Source organism: Calypte anna, chromosome 1 (assembly GCF_003957555.1).
Source record: "Calypte anna isolate BGI_N300 chromosome 1, bCalAnn1_v1.p, whole genome shotgun sequence".
In the NCBI taxonomy this organism is placed as follows: Eukaryota; Metazoa; Chordata; class Aves; order Apodiformes; family Trochilidae; genus Calypte; species Calypte anna.
In genome coordinates this window covers 86,671,064-86,690,849 of record NC_044244.1, presented here as the reverse complement: position 1 = coordinate 86,690,849, position 19,786 = coordinate 86,671,064, and the positions used below count along the sequence as shown (strand labels likewise).

The 19,786-nt window shown below is 41.8% G+C and overlaps 2 protein-coding genes across 13 annotated transcripts in view; one reads left to right on the top strand and one right to left on the bottom strand.

The window, feature by feature from the left end:
* Positions 1 to 181: 181 nt before the first annotated feature.
* FKBP4 (FKBP prolyl isomerase 4) lies at positions 182 to 19,151 on the bottom strand. Its single transcript, XM_008503222.2, has 10 exons — positions 18,832 to 19,151; positions 15,266 to 15,410; positions 13,916 to 14,058; positions 9,951 to 10,071; positions 9,270 to 9,426; positions 7,983 to 8,073; positions 7,557 to 7,640; positions 6,653 to 6,838; positions 5,937 to 6,176; positions 182 to 2,158 (listed from the first exon to the last, which is right to left on the bottom strand). Exons 1-10 carry the CDS (start codon positions 18,913 to 18,915, stop codon positions 2,072 to 2,074), a joined length of 1,338 nt encoding a protein of 445 aa, XP_008501444.2. The 5' UTR covers positions 18,916 to 19,151; the 3' UTR covers positions 182 to 2,071.
* The window catches only part of TCAF2 (TRPM8 channel associated factor 2), an 18,955-nt gene continuing 17,225 nt past the window's right edge, over positions 18,057 to 19,786 (top strand). For 6 of the 12 annotated variants that reach the window (XM_030467026.1, XM_030466702.1, XM_030466943.1 and 3 more), the window contains exon 1: positions 19,486 to 19,610. The gene's annotated coding sequence lies outside the window, so the exon portion shown is untranslated. The other 6 variants (XM_030467567.1, XM_030467277.1, XM_030467503.1 and 3 more) reach the window with 6 other exon arrangements.

The window sequence follows — 19,786 nt, the reverse complement described above, 5'->3', positions numbered from 1 at the left end:
GGGTTAGAAATTTATTAGGGCTTGGCCCTATGCTGACTTTCACAGCAGCAACAGTTTCAGCCACAGGGGGTTATATTTACAGTTAATTCCCAGCAAATCAAGGTAATGCCTTGCTGGAACAAAGATCTCTTGCTTGGCATTCCTGCTTCACTTACGAGTCTGGGAATCCCCTTGTAACTTCAGTTGACATTCTTCTCACCTTGTTGTAACCTGCCCGTGAGCTTCCTTGTAGAAGTAGCTCTGCGTTGTTACAAGGTCAGTTTTCACTCACATACACAGGGATATTATGGAGACTTGAGCTCATGAAGAGCACCCACATTACCTGGCAATGCTCATTTTTTTCCAAACCAAATCTCATCACTATTTCCTTATCCACAGTGACCTACCAAACACTTAACTCTTCCTCATCTTCTATCCTTCCCCCTTCTACCCCTCCCCCCCAACTCCACTGAAGCTTAAGGCATTGCTAAACCATGCAGAGAGCAGTGCACTTCATAGCTCCATCCCTCAGCTAGGTCCAACCCAACATCAGGAGGTGAACTCCCGGTCTGGGGCCTGAGGGCAGGACAGCATATCAAGCAGGGCTTGCCACTTTGTGATAGCTGGGTGATAAGAGCTGCCATGCTTGGGACCAGTGCCCCAGCAGGAGCAGGTACTGGCAACCTCCCAGCCCCTAAGAACCCCATTCTTAAGTTCTTAGGCAGAACATCTGTCTCAGCAAAGGAGACAAGGAATTCAAGATGAGATTTCAGATGTCACTTCTGTTAAAATAGGGATACTTTCTGTAACACATACAATTCCAGGCCATCCCATGGAAAGACATTTCTCATTGCAAAAAATCCATGTGTTCCACATCCTTCCTGCAGAGCAGGCAAAAGTGTCCCTGCTGTTAAAGGGTCTCTGAACAGGACAGTGGAGATGCTGAATTTAACACCAAGTAACAAGATAGAAGCGAGTTTGAGCGCTGTATTCCATGCCTGCAGACAAACAAACAAACGCTTTAACAGCCCACACAATACCCAAAAGCACACCCACCCTCAAACAAGACGTACAACATACTGCAGAAAGAAGCAGAGTATCAAGTAAAAGGTTTCCTGAGAGATGGGGATAAGCAGACATTAAATCACTCAGAAGTCTGTAGTTCATTATGAATGTGTTAAACCATTACCACTTACTTGATCTTCAAAACTGATCACCTTTATATATAAAGGTGTTTTTTTCTGGTCCATTTTCACAATGCAGAGGGTGAATGCAATATGAGCAGAATAATAGCTCTATGTATAGGTTACAGGTTTGCTTTTTGTACAATTCTCAGCAACATTTTTTTCCTGTTGCAAATACGTGGGTAAATGCTGTATTGAATACTGAGATTTTTCTATGGCCATGAATGAGCAACACAAGCATAATCAGATACGGTGGTTACTGTGGATGAGAAAATACTGAATGACCAAAGGACAGTAAATTCCCTTAAGTCTATGCAAATTCCAATAAAAACCCACGAAAAGTTCTGTTTTCTTGAGTTCAATTGGAGCTTTATTACTTTAAGCTGTGACTTTACAGTCTTCACCTTCAGCAATTTGCAAAGAGGAGGCATACAAGAAAGGTTACAACACTTAGTGGAAGGGACTCCTTGCTGAACAACAGGGGAGAAGGGTTCAATGCTGAAGCAGAACCGGGAGTGCCAATTTGTTCTCAAGTCTCATGAGAGGACTCCTGAAAAAGACTGATTACTTGGAAGAAATCAAGGAAATAAATTTAGGAAGCAGAACCTGGAATTAAAGTGAGCTGGAATCAGAAACAGACAAACACCAACAGCAAAATGCAAACAAACCAAGCAGAGTAAATCCCGACAGAACCCAAACAGTAACAGAGGCTGAATGAATAAATAAAGTCCCTAGGATTAAACCAGATTTACGCTGCCACTGCTTCAACAGACACATAAAGCTGTGACTGTGGCATGGTGGCTTCAGCCTCTGCTCCCCTGAAGCCACTGTCCAACCAGGTAGAAAAATAAAGGTCTAATTCACTGGAAATTCTTTCTTTTACAAAACTAATGAAATACGGTTTGTTTTTATGCTTCTGCTTCAACTTCAACTCCATTCTGCTCATCTTTCATTTCTGCATCTTCAGTGTGGGTGGTCCGAACAGTAGCAGCTGACTGAATAGAGAAGACAAAAAAAATACAATCCTATGTTATACAAAAATGCTAGCATTTGCAAATGACACACATTCGATTCTTATCACCGGGATACCTGGTCTCCCTGCAAGATTGAACTGAGATATTACAGAATCACTTAACAGTTTGTGTTGGAAGAGACATTAAAGATCACTTGGTTCCAGCCCTCCCACATGACCAGCGACACCTTCCAGGCAATCAGGCTGCTCAAAGCCCCATCCAACGGGGCCTTGAATACTTCCACAAAGGGGCTATCCACAACTCCTCCGGACAACCCATGCCAACCTCTCACCACCCTCACATAAATAATTTCTTCCTAATACCTAACCTAAATCTACCCTCTTGCAGGTTACATCTCTTCCCCCTTTTCCTATAACTACATGACCTTGTAAGAAGTTATACTCTATCTTTCTTGTAGGTCCCCTTCAGATACTGGGAGGCTGCTATATAAGGTAACCCCAGAGTCTTCTACTCCAAGCTGAACAAATCCAACTCACTCAGCCTCAACCTTCAGCCCAGATAAACCAAAGTTTTCCTTGCAGTCTTTCTGCATCTAAGAAACCAGAAGCAACTTAGAAGAGGCCAAGAATTAATACTGTTGTTAGATTTATAATGTGGAGTGCACACACTTGCCACGTTAACACAGAGAAAGTGATTTTCCATAAACTGGAGTTCTTTCAGGAAGCTTCAGCACAGAACTGCTTTTGTTCTGCTTCAGCTTCAATGTGATTCAATTTCAGCAATTCTCATACCCTGCCCCCACCCCCAACTTGTATGAAGCACCCTTGGGACTCAAGATGTGAAGAAATATCTTTGTTGGACAACTAGTTTCATAAAGAGCAACTTCAACTTGACAACAGTCACTTGCATGTCTTCTGCAAGAGCTTAGGTGGATGGAAACCTAATCTGAGAAGGTGGCTGCTCTAAAATTCCCCTCCTTCATGTGTATTCTAGTTCACATAGTAAGGTGTGGAAGGCGGAGAGCCATGTGGTAAGGGACTGAGGTCAGCTTTTAAAACAGGACATAGCCAGCACATCCTGACCTTGCAATGATTTTCAAACACAGTAAAGGGAGATAGAAATGCCTTGGAAATGCCTTGTCCTACTCATCTCAAATAACAGTGCAATGAAATTGCTATTTCACCTCTCAATACACCATCCAGAACTATTTGTTTTCTTATATTCAGTGAGAACCGTACAAGCAAGAACATAGGCATGCATTGTTGGGGGAGGAGAATGAGGGTAAAAAGGGGCAGAATCCTTAAACTAAAATATAACATCAACTTAGCCACAACAAAAAAATAACACAGCCAAAGAACAAAAGGCAAAGCTCAATCTGTCATCCTTAGAAGCATTCTGTGAAGTACATGAGTGAAGTCTCCTTTCCACAGGAAATCTGTTAGCTAGCAATCTTGGCTGTTAAGATAAGGTGATAAATATCCTGACCTTTAAAGTGTCTCATTTACATATGTGAACTATTTGAATTAATGAAAACAACTACTGATGCAAGAATGGAACTTCAACAGACCATATGATATGCAGAGGTCAGGAATCTCGAAACTATTGCCTAAGCTGCTTTCTTAACTATCAGAAGACACTTGGTAAACAAGCACTCCTCTCCAGAACTCCTGAACTTCTCCCACCACCACTAATAGAGAAACTGCTGGAACGACAGCAAAGGGAATTAAGAGGAAAACATGCTTTCTTACAAGAAAAATCCACAAGACTGACCTGGGGTTTAAGTGTTATTTGTTTACAATTCCATGTTCAATCGATCCCTTTTCATCTAAAGTCTCATCAGTTTGAGGCATGCCAGATGGCTCCCAGAAAAAAAACCACAACTAATTTTGATACACGCACATTCCTAAGACCTTGTAATTACTGAGAAGAATGAACCAGCCCAACAGCAACCTGGCCTGCACCTGAACTAGTGTGGCCAGTAGGATTAGGAAACTGATTGCCCCCTGTACAATCAATTGCTGCACCTGGAGTACTGTGTTCAGTTTGGGGCCCTTCACTACAAGAAGCATACTGAGGTGCTGTAGCACACCCAGAGAAGATACTGAAAGATCTAGAAGAAGTCTTCTGAGGAGTAGCTGAGGGAACTGAGGTGGTTTAGCCTGAAGAAAAGGAGTCTGCGGGGAGACCTTATTGCAGATACCTGAAAGGAGACTGTAATGAGGTGAGCGTCAGTCTCTCTTCTCAGGTAAGAAGTGACAGGACAAGAGGAAATGGCCTCCAGTTGCACTGAGGAGGAAAAATCTTCACTGTAAGGGTTATCAAGCACTGAACTGGCTGCCAAGGGAAGTGGCTGCCTCAGCACCCCAGGAGGTATGCACTGAAGTGTAGGCCTGGACAACAGGCTGACTTAGCCAGATACGTAACTACACAGACACTTAGACCTTCCTTGCAGAGCCAGCAGAGAAGTCTGTGTTCCCCTGTTTGTTTACACTCCTCCGTAAGAAGCAGAACCACATCCACATAACCACCGCTACTTTTTGAAGAGACACTTGAACAAACAAAACCACAACCAAAAAGCCACCAACAGTACAGCTTGCCCACCCAAGCATCCAGTTTGGGGTGATTACTCTACGCTTACTACTTTAGCAGAGTAAGAGAGGAAAAATGAAATACATCACTCATTGTCTCTGGAAGATAAGCTGATTTCTGACAGACCTCGTTTTCAAAGATTGGGGGGGGGGATGAAAATGAGAGGTTTGTGAAGTGTTTCCTGTAGGAATTAGCTGACAATTTGAGATAGATGAATTGTCAGGACACACTTATCTGAGGACAGTGGGCCCCTGGACAGACTCACTAACTCACTTAACCACAGGAAATTGACTTATCTGACCATTTTTTAGATTCTCCATGCATATTCTGGAAAGGTCAGCACAAGGGTCTGTGAAAATAATCTAACAATATGCAAGCTTCTACACTCTCCAATGTTACAGAGAAAATTTTAGTCTGATAAACCAGGTATTTGTCTTGGAAGCTGTAGATTTACCTAGTCCTTCTAGGCTGTAAGATTTAAGGATAACAGAACATTATCTCAAGACATGTAATTCTCACAAAGAACTTCAAATGTTTCTTGCTAGCTGACACAGCCTTGTTACAACCTCTATCTCAATATTGCCATTGTTAACTGAACTAGCATCTACTGAAAGGGACAGCTTAATAGGAAAACCATGCATACAGTAGAATAATAAATCTTCTGACAATCTGAATTCTGACACTTCATTATCAATCTGTGACACCTGAGATGGAGAGCATGAACTGCACAACAGACAAAATTTTAGATTGGCCACCCAGGCACCAGGAAGAAACTTTATTTAGAAGATCAGTTCAAGGAGAGGAAGTTGGGTTTTATTCAGTTCTTGAATGTTATCTTGTTTGAATCTCATCACTTCATTCGTTTCTGATTAAAACTGGTCTGTTGCAAAATTAGTTGAAGTAAAAAAAAATTCAGTGCAATGACTGGCACTGCTAGTTGTCTTGTTGAAAAAAGACAGCCTCAATTTTGATTGCTGGCTATTTCCAGATTTTTCACAGGAGGAAGCTACTTGAGTGTTCTCCCCCTGTATGCGGTTGCATTTTAAAGTAAACTGAATATCTAAAACACTATTCTTTATCTAACATGTAACACCACCTCTTGTAACCTTCCAGAACAGATCTAACATGTGACACCACTTCTTGTAATCTTCTAGAACAGATCTAACATATGACACCACCTCTTGTAATCTCCTAGAATAGTATTACTTACCTTTAAGTCTTTGTCTGCAAGCCGTTGGAACATGTTGGCATACATCTTCTTCTCCTTCTCGTGCTGCTCCCGTATTTTTTGCTGACAAGTTACCAGTTGCACTTTGGCAGCTTTGTTACTTGGATAAAGTTGTATCACTTTCTGGAAATCTCCCCGGGCCAATTCAAAGTCATTGACAGCCAAGTGAGCTTCTCCACGCCGGAAGAGGCCTTTTTCATTGCTCTTATCCAATTCAAGTGCCTGCAATAAAAACCAACCAACCAAACAGATCACATTAAAGAATATTTTTCTTTTAAAATATAATATGCAGTCAGAACACCAGAGGCTGCTAAAAAGTATACTTGCTGATGTACATTTTTGAGTCTTGTCAGGGCTTACTAATAAGGCGACCTGAATACAGAACCAAGAAGACTGAATACGGGAGGCTGACAGAAAACCAGCAAGTCTACTTTGGTCCTGGCTCTATTCCATCTCTTTGAAGGACTTTTGCCAAAATGACTACATTAACCACGTTTCAGTGTTTCTGATTTCTATATACATTAATAGCCTTAATGCAGCAGTGAAAGGACAGTAATTATTTTAACATTATGTGTTAATACTACACAACTGTCAGCTGATACGACCAAATGCCACATGGCCTGGTATCCCTCAAATTGATAAAAAAAGAGATAAACCGTCAAACTACTCATGCAGCTTAAAATATAAACCCTTAGTACCTTGTTGCAGTTCTCCAAAGCCTGGGAGTATTCCTTCAGCTTGAGATGGCACATAGCTAGATTAAGGTGGGCAGCAAGCCTCAAGCTTTTGGCTTTTGTATCCTCCTCATCAGAGAGTCCCGATTCATGCTCCAGCCACGACACTATCTTCTTGTACTGCAATGCTGCCTGTTTGTATTTCCCCTCCTGAAAACAAGGCAGGTCAATTATCAAACAGCTCATCACAGTAACTTCTATTTCCCTCTTGCCCTTTCTGGTATCTTAAGGAGCAGATCTGAAAAAAAAATTTCTGAGTAATAAAAAAAGAACATCTATCGTCAAAAACAAACTACTTCTGAAAGCAGTTTCTGCGTATGATCAGAAAATCTTTGGGAACACCCAGTGGTGTTCCCTCACTAAAGCTGGAGGTGTACGCCAGCACCGATACTTAACTCTCAACTCAAACTTTATATTCAACTTTTGAAACAAGCCAAGGAAGAGGAGGCATTTTCAGAACAGCACAACTACTGTGTCATGAAGATCATGGGAAAGTCTGCCTTTAGCTGGTCAAATTGTTTGAAACAGCTCCTCCAAACACCTCTGTGTAAGTGAATACTATTAATTCACAGCAGTATCCCACAGTAGAAACAAATACTGTAATCTTGCTACTTATCAATGTATGCCTTGAAGTTATCTGTAGGTACAGAAAATAGCTCTGAAAAAACTAATTCCCTGCAGACTTAGTTCTTTGAATAGTACAACGCTTAGGCTTTTTTCTCCTGAGACACTTTCAGCTCCAGTTCTTTCTGCAAGACATGACAGAGAATTCCATGAACACCACTCTCATATGACAGAAGCTGTAGTCATCCTAAAGCTCATTTCATGGACTAAGAAATTCTGTTACTACTTGAGGACTGTAATTTACCTTGAAGTACTGAGTGCCTCTCTCCTTCACAATGCAGCTTTGTTCCAGCTTCTCATCTGTGTTCATTTCCCAAGAGTCCTTGGCCTACCCAAACGAGAACAATTTAAGTCAATGATACAACTTCTGGAGTAACCAAGTGGCTATGCTGCCTCCCACTAACAGTACAACAGATTTGGCAAAGCAGAGTTTTGCATTGATACTGAAAACTGGTCTAGAGCATGAGACACTGATAGCAACAGAGAGGGATACACTAAGAACAAGGACAATTTCAGCCAAGAGCTGAGCCCAGTCTGTTGTAATCTCTGACAATAGTGGCTTCCCTGTCTCAGATCAGTGTTCAAGGATTCCATCATCCTTGTTTAAGCTGCACTCACACTTCTTCCCCAACCCTCCCAAACTCTTTACAACCTCATTGCCCCTTCCTACCTTTTCAAAGCTTTTCAGTTTCACTTCATACTGCAGCTCTGCATCTGGAGGGATCTCAAATTTCTCCTTCCCAGCACTTCCAAAGCCGTAACTGTAAGATTGAGGGTGGGGTAAGAGAAGAACAGAGAAAGACATTACCAAACTATCCAGCCAATCATATATGCTACATAGGAAGCTGGAGGCAAAACCCCCATGCAAATTGGGGATGCTTATTTGGCATTATTACAAGACAAAGGCTTGAAGAATCCTGGGTACTATTCTAAAATTAACAAGAGAAACCTGGGCTTAATTTCATTAATCCCTAGATTACCAGTTCTCACTGCAATTTTTTCCTTTTGTCTTATGTGAAGGAAAAGCAAGTTCTCTTTCCAACATCTTTATATTCATGGTCTAAAACTGAGTGTTTCCTACAGAGCACCTCTATTTTAAGTACTATTCTCAGAAAAGCAGACAACAATAAATATACAGATTAGGGGAACAGCTGTATACTTAATTTATTGCCAATCAGATATTATGCATATAGATTTTTAAATGCAATTAGTTATATTTATTTGCATATAGAAAGGTTCTATGCTGCAAGATACTACTTACACTTAAGATGAGATTGCTTTCCTTTTCTTCAGGCTCAGTTTAAGTAACTTCAAAATGGAAATGAATTACAGTTTGAGGGGAAGAATCAATGCAAACTCCACTTTTTTCAGATGTGTTCTCACTACTATGAAAAAATTTTGCTTATAATGAAGACTATTTAAGGTTGCAATATTGGGAAGTCCCATGTGTCAGTTAATGATTCTTAATTTCAGAAGAGCGTTCTTACAATGGTCCCAAGCTTCAATATAACTGCCTTATCTCTCACAGAAAACTGGAAAGGTCTTTTCAGAATACCAGTGAACATTTTCTACTGACCATGGACTTACAATACTGTTTACTAACCACATTAAAGGACTAGCTCACACTGAGTTGCTTAGAAGGTTCATCAGGTCTCTTCCTACTCTTGAAGACAGCTTTTTAGCTATCTTTATACACACAGCTGTATGGTATTTTTTTTTTTAAGAGAAACAAAAAATAAACTTAGCATCAATATTTTCTTAATATTCACCTACATCAACACTATACAGACTTAAACATCTTTCAGGGTGCTACTACTTCACAACCTAGTTAGCTTCATAGTTCTCATATAGACTTCTTAAGATACCACAGCACAGAAAAAAGGTGAAAGGAATAAAGAAAACACTTCATTCTTGCCAGATGCTTAGTATAAGCCCTTTAAGTATCAAAATGGCATACTTTGGTTTGAGATAGAACACAGATTCCTCCAATTTTTCCATTTTCTGAATTGCTTTCTCCAGACCATGAGGAAGATCATAGTTTTCACCTTCTCCAATCTCAAACTGTAATTCCCGTTTGTCAAAAACACGATCTCCACATCGGCCTTCAAACTGGACTGGTAACAAAAAACAGAACAATGCAAACAAAAATCAGAAGATATCTATGTATAGTAAGGGGCACGCAGCACAGGTAACACAGGGAGTGCCAAAGCCTCCTCCCAGTCTTTTCTGTTTCAGCAGTCACCTACACATAGTGGTTTCTAGCAGCAAACAGAACTACTGCTAAACTTAAGTCCTCTTTTGTCCACCTATATATTGGGGTTTTTTCCCACTCCAACAAGTGCCAGATGTACTTACTCTCTTGTTCCTCAGCAAATGGAAATACTTTACTGGACACACCTGCCTTCTGTGATAAACACTTTATCAGATTCATTATCTGAACAGTATCAGAAAACACTTGCTGCTGGAAAATGTAAAGTTTGCTAAAAATACGAGAATTCAAGCTTACTTTAGTTTACATTACTTGGTAACAGAATAAAAACCCAAGTGTTCCTCTCTCAGGATAAGGGGTTGCACACTGTGAAATAGGTTATGCCCTCCCACATGGTAAACCCATTTACTGTTTCTGTAACATACTTACTCTCTACAAGAGCTCCCTCATTGGGCTTGGAGTAGCCTTCCCCTTTTTTACGAATTCTTCGGATGATACCACCATCTTCATCATCAGTGAGGTCCTCCCCCTTGAACTCAAAAAGTTCAATCTGTGGAGGGAAGAAAAGACTTGCATTTACTCTCATGACATCAGTTCAATAACTCACAGAATTTGTTTTCCAGACATCTTTTGAACCTACAGCTGTACAGGAAGCCACAATTTTAGTTAATGTCCTTTAACACATTAGATACCTAAGGCTACGAAGATGCTGGATTCAGCAGATCTACTGGATGGGAAACTACTTGAGTTTCAGTGTCACTGCATCCAAGGGCCAGGGAGGTTTTTAAGTAACCCAAGGACAAAAGGAGAAGGAAAATTGAATGTAAGGATTCAATCCTTCAGTCCTGATTATACCCTTAATTCCATCTATGGCCCAATTCAGATCAAGTTTAAAGTGCTTGGAATGGACTCCAAATTGATTCCAAATGCTTGACTTGTTAATATTCAAATAAAATCAAGAATATCTTTTCATATTTCAACTATTCCTCATCTGTTTCTTCATTCTCCTACTTTTGTGACACAGGGCAACAGTTTTAAAACTTCTTTGCGACTGTCCCTTGCATAGCTGAACAGTTACAGAGTTTTCATTTTACTCATTACATTTTCCCCCTCTAGTCTTCCCTTATCATTGTGCATTGTGGAATCACTTCCAGAAGAATAAAGCAAAGCCATGATTTGGCCCACCTTTCATTTAAATTTGTTGCTGCAACAAACTCTAGAATTTTTAAGAGCTGGTGTTAATGTAGGAGACAGCTATCCAGCCTGAACCTTCATATACCCTCCCAAGTCTCTATTGTAAATCATAGTTTGAAGTGGAAGTACCATGAAAAGATAGAAAAATAGTCTAGTCACAAATGTTGTTGCTGCTATGAAGAGGGAAAAAAATCTTGTTATCCTGTGTTTCAGTAAAACAATAGTAAAAACAGCATAAAAAAGCATGCCATTATAATCAGCGGTGTTTAGATTAAGCACCTATTAAAAAATTTTTTTTAAATCAAATCTAATGCTGTGGATATTCATTACGCTGGACTGAAGATACCAGGAATGCAAGAGGAATTGGAATACTCATCAGCACAAACAGTACTTCCACTTTCTTTTTTTTGTATTCCATTTTTTTTTCATCAGTATGTCTTCAGCAAGTTAAGTCACTCCAGAACATGCCACCGATGGCCATACAGGCTTTCCTGTTTGTTTATTTATTTATTTTTACCAGAACACCAGTATTCTGTGGAGGAATATATTCATATCACTCAGCAAAAGCAATTATTTGCATCAAAAGCATCAGAAAAAACCCAACCCAACCAACCAAACCATAAGGCAACATTATTTCAGGTCATAACCAAATGCTGATGTGGTGATGACAGAGCTGTAAGTAATTTTGATGTAAATATTAGAGTCCATTTTAAGGCAACTCATACAAAATTTTGGTAAGGTGACTAATCAGAAATCTCTCCTACTTAATACAGCTTAAAGACAACTTTTTAGATCTAAGTTCCACTTCCCCAATTCAGGACACTTCAGCACTGCTTATTTTGTTGTAGTCAATCACCTGCAGAAGATGAAGAAAAGCACAAATCCATCATAGGCAGCTTCAGTGCTTTTCTATCTCCCTTTTCTACTCTTAACATTACTGCTTAGGCAGGCACTTGGGGTCATAAATGGTCATAAATGAAACTCTACTTTTTATCTAACCAGTACCTAGAAGATGGACAGATCAGACTGGCATAATTAAGAAAAACCTACTGGGAAAGAAAGCATCTGCATAACTGAATCATAAAGACTCAGTTGTACTCTGATGAAACATCCCATCTTGAAGTTAGTGCTTTTATTTACCAAAAGGTTAGGTATTATCTCTTGTTACAGGACAATGATGTAGCATCTTCTTCACTAGTGTTAAGAACCCTTTAATATGCTTGCCAAGGAAGGTCTTAAAAGATTTGAGACACTGCATGGAGAGTAAAAAAACCAAGAAACTGAACATCTTCAACTGTCACACTGAAGTTCTTGTTTGTTGTTCCTTTCCCTCAACAAAAATTAAGTGAGCAGAGAAAGATTAAAGGGGAAAAAAAGCTACATTAGAGCTTGCATTTGAATCATCAGGTTAGAATGCAGTACGTGTTAAGTGTTTTTATTTCCCCTTGCAATTCTGCCCTATATTACACCTAGTATCACTTGCATTTGTACAAAGCACACAGTATTCTGGCATATGTCGTTTGCTTCAGTACAAATAACCCATGAGTTATCTTCTTATACAGCATTTTCTAAATGTATAAATATTAAGAGCTTTTTCAAGACAGTATTTTTCAACAATCAACTGCCAAAATAATGGAATTAATTTTTATATACTCAAACTGAGTACATTTTCATCCCTTTGTGACCTGGGATCCTACCTACTGGCAGGAATTTTTGAATCCTCCTGCACAAAATACATCTTTAATGCTCTTAACTCACAAGTTCTTAGAAAAAAAGAAACGCAAATATGCTATCCAAAAGCAATATAAATGCAATATCCAACAATGTTTAATTTAACCTTCTCAACAGATGCTCATTGTTTCCACTGAAATCTAAAATAAGGCTTCCAGTTCCTACTCCACAAGTTGCTTTTACCTTTCTCATATATTAGATAAAACATTGAATCTTAGAGCAATCGTAAAGCTTAAAAGCATGCTCTATGCTGCTCAAGTACAAGTCCATTCCACTCATTAAGTATTTTAGAACTAAGTAATTTTTAAAAATCACACTTAAAGAGACCAGGTACAATTGATTTAAAGGTATTTCTAGGAAAATCAAACCGTTTCACCAATAATAAAACAATAATAACAACAACAGAACAACAATGATAAAACCAAAACACTTCTATAGTGTCAGACAACGCTCCAGGAACAGCTTTAATATCATCCCCTATGGAATGTCCTTTATCAAACAAGCATGAGTCTCAGTATTCTGAGCAACAACTCTCACTACTGAAATAATACCTGAGACAGCTGCCATTTCCATACCCTTTTGGAAAGATACCTTAAAGATCACTAGGAAACAAGTTGTTTTCTGCTGGTGAGATTAAGAAATGCCCATTGTAACTGGCTCTATTCTCACCAAGACTTGCAGTTCCTCTGATGAGGCCATGCAAATTGTAAACTATCATTATACAGACACCTAACTCAAGACAGCTGAATCTGTCAAAGGGACCAAGCAACATTACTTTCTGCAATGCCAAGACTGATCAGTGCAGGCTGGATCCACATAGAGAGTGTTGTAATCAACAAGTAAGCTGAATCCAAACTGTTCTTATGGTTAAGGCTTATTAAAATGCTCAGCCCTACAGAAAATGGAGCACATAGTTGCAGGACTGTTAAAATACAACTTATATTCTGCCAGTTTACATACAGTAATTACCTCTTTTCTCCCCTTAATTGCAAGGAAAACAAAAAATATGAAAAACATACTACAGAGGACACATTAATTCCTTTCTGTTGTTGAAAACTTTATGTTTTCCACATGTATCAGTACTTTGAGTGAGGATTTAAGATTTCATTTCTGTAACTACTTCAGGGTAGTTAACTGAAACACAGCACTCCCTCCTCTGCCCCAACCACCAAATCTACCCTCTCCAACAATGAATTATTCCATAACTGGAAAATTAAAAACTATTAAACGCTGAAAAGCATTTGGTTATTTTCAGAACGCAAAAACAAGGGAAACTGAGCCACTTCAGAGCAGCAGCAGCCAGAGCAGGATTCTGTGCTTTACCTGCACTAGCCTCATTGACTATACATTTTCCTTTGAGAAAATCTAATATTTCTGTTTTGAAAAAATATTACATCTGTTTCTGCAGTAAAATACAAGTTTTGTTGGTTTTTCAAATGGCACCATTTTAGTGACTGTCTCTCACTTACCTCAAAAATCAGTGTAGCATTGGGAGGTATCTTTGGCGGGCTCCCAGCTGAGCCATAGGCATATTCCGGTTTACACGTAATCCGACAGATTTCACCAACCTTCATAGTTGCCACAGCTATGTCCCATGCTTTAATCACCTCACCTATGCAAGTCAAATTTTAATCATCATTGCCACATACACATGAAAGACATGATCAACAGTGAAAGTGAGCATGATCACTTTTAGTACACAAAAGACCACGCAGAAATACTGAAAGACTTGTGCTCATTCTGATACATGAACACCGGTTTCAACCCTAATCAAATTATCAAGTTACCTAGGGATGCAAAATTGGTTAAATTTATTCATTCTAGACGTTCTTTTACTATAGGGAGTACAACTCATCTGAACACAGACACAGGCTGAAGCACTTGGCACAATCTCAAGTGTGAGGAAGTAACAATGAACTCTTCTAAGAGGAAGGTCTTAGGGTGAGAGATTGCCTGCTTGCATTTTGAAAATAATCCAAAACAACAGCCTTTTCTCTCTTTGTACTTTATCATTTGGCAAAGAGCAGCACGAGTGGCAACTAAAAGTTACATGCACTTGTAGCAGAATGGAGGAAAGTGGAAGTAATGTGAATGAGAGCTGGAGCCTCAAGTAACAAAATCCTATCTCTTACTCAAGCTCTCCTACTTGCTTCTCCTTTCAGCTCCATCTCGCAGCTATTCTGTTAGACTTGTATTAATAGGCACTCTTTGTATCATCTCAAATTTCAGTATATTGCAGTATTTTTCTCCCAAATAAAAAAAGCAGGTAAGAAACTGCCAAAAAAACCTCAGACTGAGTAATAAGATTTTCTGGATCAAGGATGTTCAGATTTTTACACTGAAGGAGGACTTTTGATAAGGAAGAGATGCACTGCTTCAATATATGTATTTGCGTTAAATCTTGAAGTTGGGAAAAAAGGGAGCACATTTCATCATGCTGAAGCTGATAGCTGCCCCCATGCACCCTGTCCCAGTATTTGGTTACAATTAAATACTCCTGAATTTGAGTATTCTGCCAAAAACCAAATCCAAAGTACATATTCGGGCTACTTAGCTACCCTTTCACTATGCTACAGAGCAAAATTGCTTCCCTGTAGTGCTTTGTCCAGGCTTGAATTCTTCAGAAGGCCTGGCTGAGGAGCTACAGAGTTTTCTCATTCAGAGAAAGCTAAAAGCCTTTCTTTTGTACTTTATTCCAGGAGAATAAACTGTAAGCTCTGAAAACAGGTTTAAGTAGCAACTTTAACATGAAAGGAACCTCACATGCAAGGAAATATCGTATCAATTATTATCAGAATTGATAACACCAGATATAATACCTTTCCCCAAGTCAAATGAAAATTTGTCTCTCCTGTCCAAACTGGAGTCAAATTTCGTGCCATCAAGAAGCCATCCTGTGTAATGAACGGTCACTTTATCACCTATCATTGGAGACTCTGTCCCACTGCCTTCTTTCTTGACAACCTGAGGGAACATTAAACAACATCAAGATGAAAACTAAGTCTACCTATTGGACATTAATTCCATTTGCTTGTATGCATGCATTATCATCTTCAGAAGGCCAAGAGATCTGCAGGTTAACTACAATTATCTGGAAAGCAACTGACTGTTCTGCCTACAGATTTCCAGTGTTACAAATGCAGGAACCTCAAGATGGCTCTTGCAGTGAGAGCAAAACTTCATTGGCAACGGTGGGCACCATCTTACAGATCTCTTCAGCTATAGTTAGCAACGTCACCTACCTTTCCTCAGCAAGATTTTAAACATTCTTGAAAAATCTCTCAGTTTTTTTGCTTTATTTAAGTACTTACCTCAACACCACTCTGATCATAACTCCAAGTTTGCTGTTCTAGACAAAGCACTTGAAACACTGTAAGCTAGTTCCATGCCATGTCTATTCTAACATGTAATCCAAGATTACTCGAGTTAAACCATTTTAATAGAGGGTAATAGAACCTCAACCAAACACAGGCTAGTTCTAGCCCTCAACACAGTAACATTTAGGAATTACTATATCACAATAATTTCATCTCCTCACAACTCCTGACAGTTTTCCAGTGCCCCATTTTCACATATAGCTGCAAGGATTTGATTTTCATCTCAAGAGGCTGACCAGGCTAGCTAGCAAAATCAGTGCAAATTAAAATTTACTTTTGTGTAAAAGGTAAGATTGGCCAATCTCTCTGGTGTTCATTTGAAATACATCTAAAAATAGGGGACAATACAGTCTTGAAGACCGAGAATATGAAACCCTGTCTGTAACAGGATTTCTTAAGTTTGCATTTCAGTTTTCTTCCATACTGATTTAAGCCATCTAGCTCTAAGCCAGAGGGAAATAATTGAAAGGTGAAGCAGTGGAGGACTCTAATTTCCTCCAGAGACCTTGAAACATACTGTCCATGCAAGATGAACATTTGTTCAAGGGCAGTTGTACCTAAATATGGATTGGTGTCCCTGCTTTAAAAAGTTATAAAATCATCATGCTTTTATATCAACCATGTTTTGCATGAAGAAAGTAGACCCTTGGGAGTCACTTTACCAGATTTCAACTTTTTGCAACCAACTAGTCTCAATGTCCTATTTTGCCTCACACCATCCCTGACTATGGGACTGAAACATCAGCACCTTCCACCCAAAGCCAAGGCAATATGGACAGAAGCTTCTGTCAGATTCTTAACAAGCTAAAAGCACCTCCCTGGATGAATAAGAGAAAACAAACAAACAAAAACACCAGGAAGAAAAATACCACTTTCCCAGTTTCCTAGGGAGAGAACGCTCAGTGTCAAAAGGGATGCCTGACCTCCTAAATCCCCTTACACTGCACCACCTCAGCGCTACAGGAGTTGTTAGCATTACAGAACTAAGATATTGATTTCTCTTCAAAGGAAGGCAAAAATTCAAGCCCCCACTCTCACAGATAAGAAAATAACAACCTTGGTAACCAACCTGAACTGTATCATGTTTAGAAGCACATATAAAAAAGTGGATCCAAAATATACATTTTAAAGAAGCCAATCTGAAGTAACTTTTAAATAATAACTGCATGCAATGGAAGTTTACTAAGCTTTCCCAAATGCCATATTCTTCTAGTGTCATACCAAGTTGTCCAACATGAATATAAATAGTATCTCATTTTTAGTACTTATACAGTATTATTGCTTTGCCTTTATTTAATTTAAGATTCTCAGATTTCCCATTTTTCATATATTCAGTATGGCAACCTTTATTTCCATCTAGTTTAAAATTCCCTTTCAGATAGAGAAGCCAAGTTTTTCTATTTGAATTGCGACTGCAAGTATTTCTCAATTTACATACTTACACTAGAAATACTGCAAGCACATGCAGCAATACAGCTCGGAATACTATTATGATACAATGCAAATGGAAAAACAGAAAAACTCTTCCTGAATCACTAACGTTACCAGTAGAAAACTGGTGTATTTTAGTTCAGACTTAGACCCTTGATTCCATTAAATGCGTGTATGCTGCATTCTAGCAGCTTGACTTTATGACCTCTACAGTCTTTCACCTCATCACCTTAATTTTTTTTTTTTGAGATTCTCACAACATCAGTTCTTTTCGCAGCATTTTCTCATCTCCTTAAAAAAGAATTTAAAAAAAATTTTAAAAAATCGACTGATTTTCCATCCTCCTACTGCATAAAGTAGGCACTCGCTGTCTTTCACCACCTTAAGGTACCTGAGACGCAGGAGAGCTGCAGGCAGTTTCCTGGGATTCCTGATTTTTGTCTTTGCTGCGGTGCTGCTTTTCTTTTTCTTCCAAACACTAACTCTGAAATGTCACTGTGACTTAAAAATGCTTCTAGTGATTGCTGAAGTTTTCTAAGAGAGACTGAAGAAGCTTCTAGAGATATGGAAATAGGAAATATCTTGAGAGAGGAAGTTCGTGCAACTCCCCCTCATGGTCTAAATTCTGCTAACCCTCATTAACTGGCTTCCCAGTAACAAAGTGAAGCCGGGCTGACGGTGTCCTCGATGCAGAGCGCAAATCGCGGCCGCAGCCAGACCCTATCAACCTCACCTGCAGCTTTTTTTCCACCCATTTTACCACTGAAGCTGCGCCGAGGGGCGGCCCCTGCACCGCCTGCTGCCTCCACACCAGGCCCACCTGTACACTGGGCCACCTCGGGTTCGAGACCGAGGCTCGTACCGAGACCGAGCGCCGCGTTTTCTGAGTCTTTTCGGGCTTTTTAAGTCGGCAGCGCAGCCCCGCTCTGCACCAGCGTATACAGAATACACGCGCCCTGCCCAGGCACCATCTTTAATTCCCAGCTCCCGAACACGTGCTGCGGGAGTTGGGGGTGAAGGGGGCGGACCCCCTAAAACTAAACGTGAACGCAGAATCAACACCGGGCCAGCGGGGCGGAGGGCTCATCATCCAGGCCCCCCCCGCCTCATCCCCGGGGAAGAGGACCGAAGGTAGCGAGAAGCCTCTCGCACACCCCCCTCATTTCCCCCGCTCCCGGAGCCATCCCCATGACCGCGCGTTTTCCTACGGAGCGGTCCGGGGCGAGGTTGTGAGAGCCGCCGGGGCGCCCCCCCCCTACCCCGCCCGCCCGCTCGGGAGCCCCCGCAGGCGCGCAGCGCTTGCGCGGCCGAGGCAGCCTCCCGCCTTCCCCGCGCGCTGCCGGTTACGCTGTAAGAGCTCGGGCAGCTCGGTAACGGCGCCTCGTGCCCTTCACCTCAGGGGGCAAAAAGGGCCCCGGGGGAGGCTGGGCACCCGCTCGCAGGCGAGGACGGAGCTCCTCGCTTTTCCCCCTTCCCTCCCCCCCCCCGCCAGCTCTAGAACGTCCCTCCCTCCCCACCGGCCGTGGGAAAGGGGGAGCAGCCACCCGCCCGCCCGCCCGCTCGCAGCCGCCGGGTACCTTGAGGACGCCCTCATCCTGCTTCGGGGTGATGTCCGTCCCCTCTAAGGGAGCCCCGTCCGATTTCATCTCCTCCGCCGTCATCCCGCCTGCCGCTGCCACCGCTGCGCAAGGAAAGGCCGCCTCAGGGGGCCGGGGTTAGGGTCGGCACCGGCCTCCAGCCGGGTCGGAGCTGCGCCTCTGGAGTCCAAGCAGCGCGGGCGGGAGCCGCGCTCCTCCTTCCCTCTTGTCTTTGCTTCGCCGCAGCGCCAGCCCCTGGGCAACTGGGAGGAGGAGGAGGAGGAAGGGGAGGGGAGAGGGAGGGACCGAGAAGTTTCTAGAGGCAGCCGGGCTGCAGCAAAGCGCCCGGCCGTGCCAGGGGCCGGGGTGAAAGTACGCGGCGCCTCTGGGAGCGGTGAGGCTGCGGGGGAAGGGGCAAGACGAGGAGGAGGAGGAAGAATAAGAAGAAGAGGAAGACTTTATTCGCGAGAGGAGGGGGGCGCCCTCGCGCAGCGCTGGGCGCAGGAGGCGGGAACGCTCACCTCTTGCAGGTGGTGCCTGGGGGGGCGGCGGCGGCGGCCCGGCGCGGTCCGGTCCGATGCGGCAGGCAGGGGGAGACTCTGCTCCCTGCGTTTCCTGGGAGCAAAGCTTCACTCAGCGTAAAAGCAATCCCTCCTGCCGTCGCGGTGGTACCGGCCCTTTGCAGGCGCAATGAGCTCGGTTTATTTTCGCCCGCCCCGTTGTGATGGAGGATTGCAGGGAAGGCAGTACGAACAAGCACGGAAGCGATTTGCCGGCAGGTGGGGTGCAGCCTGGGGAGCTCGGGCATCCCTTACCTTGCTGGGCTGGGGGTCCGCTTTAGTAACCATGTGCTTAAAAACGATTTGTTACCGCGGATCAGAAAAGGTGAAGATTCACTTAGGGCTTAGAGTGTAAGTGCTGTGTCTTGCACGTCTTGCACCATTAGGGTGAGTAG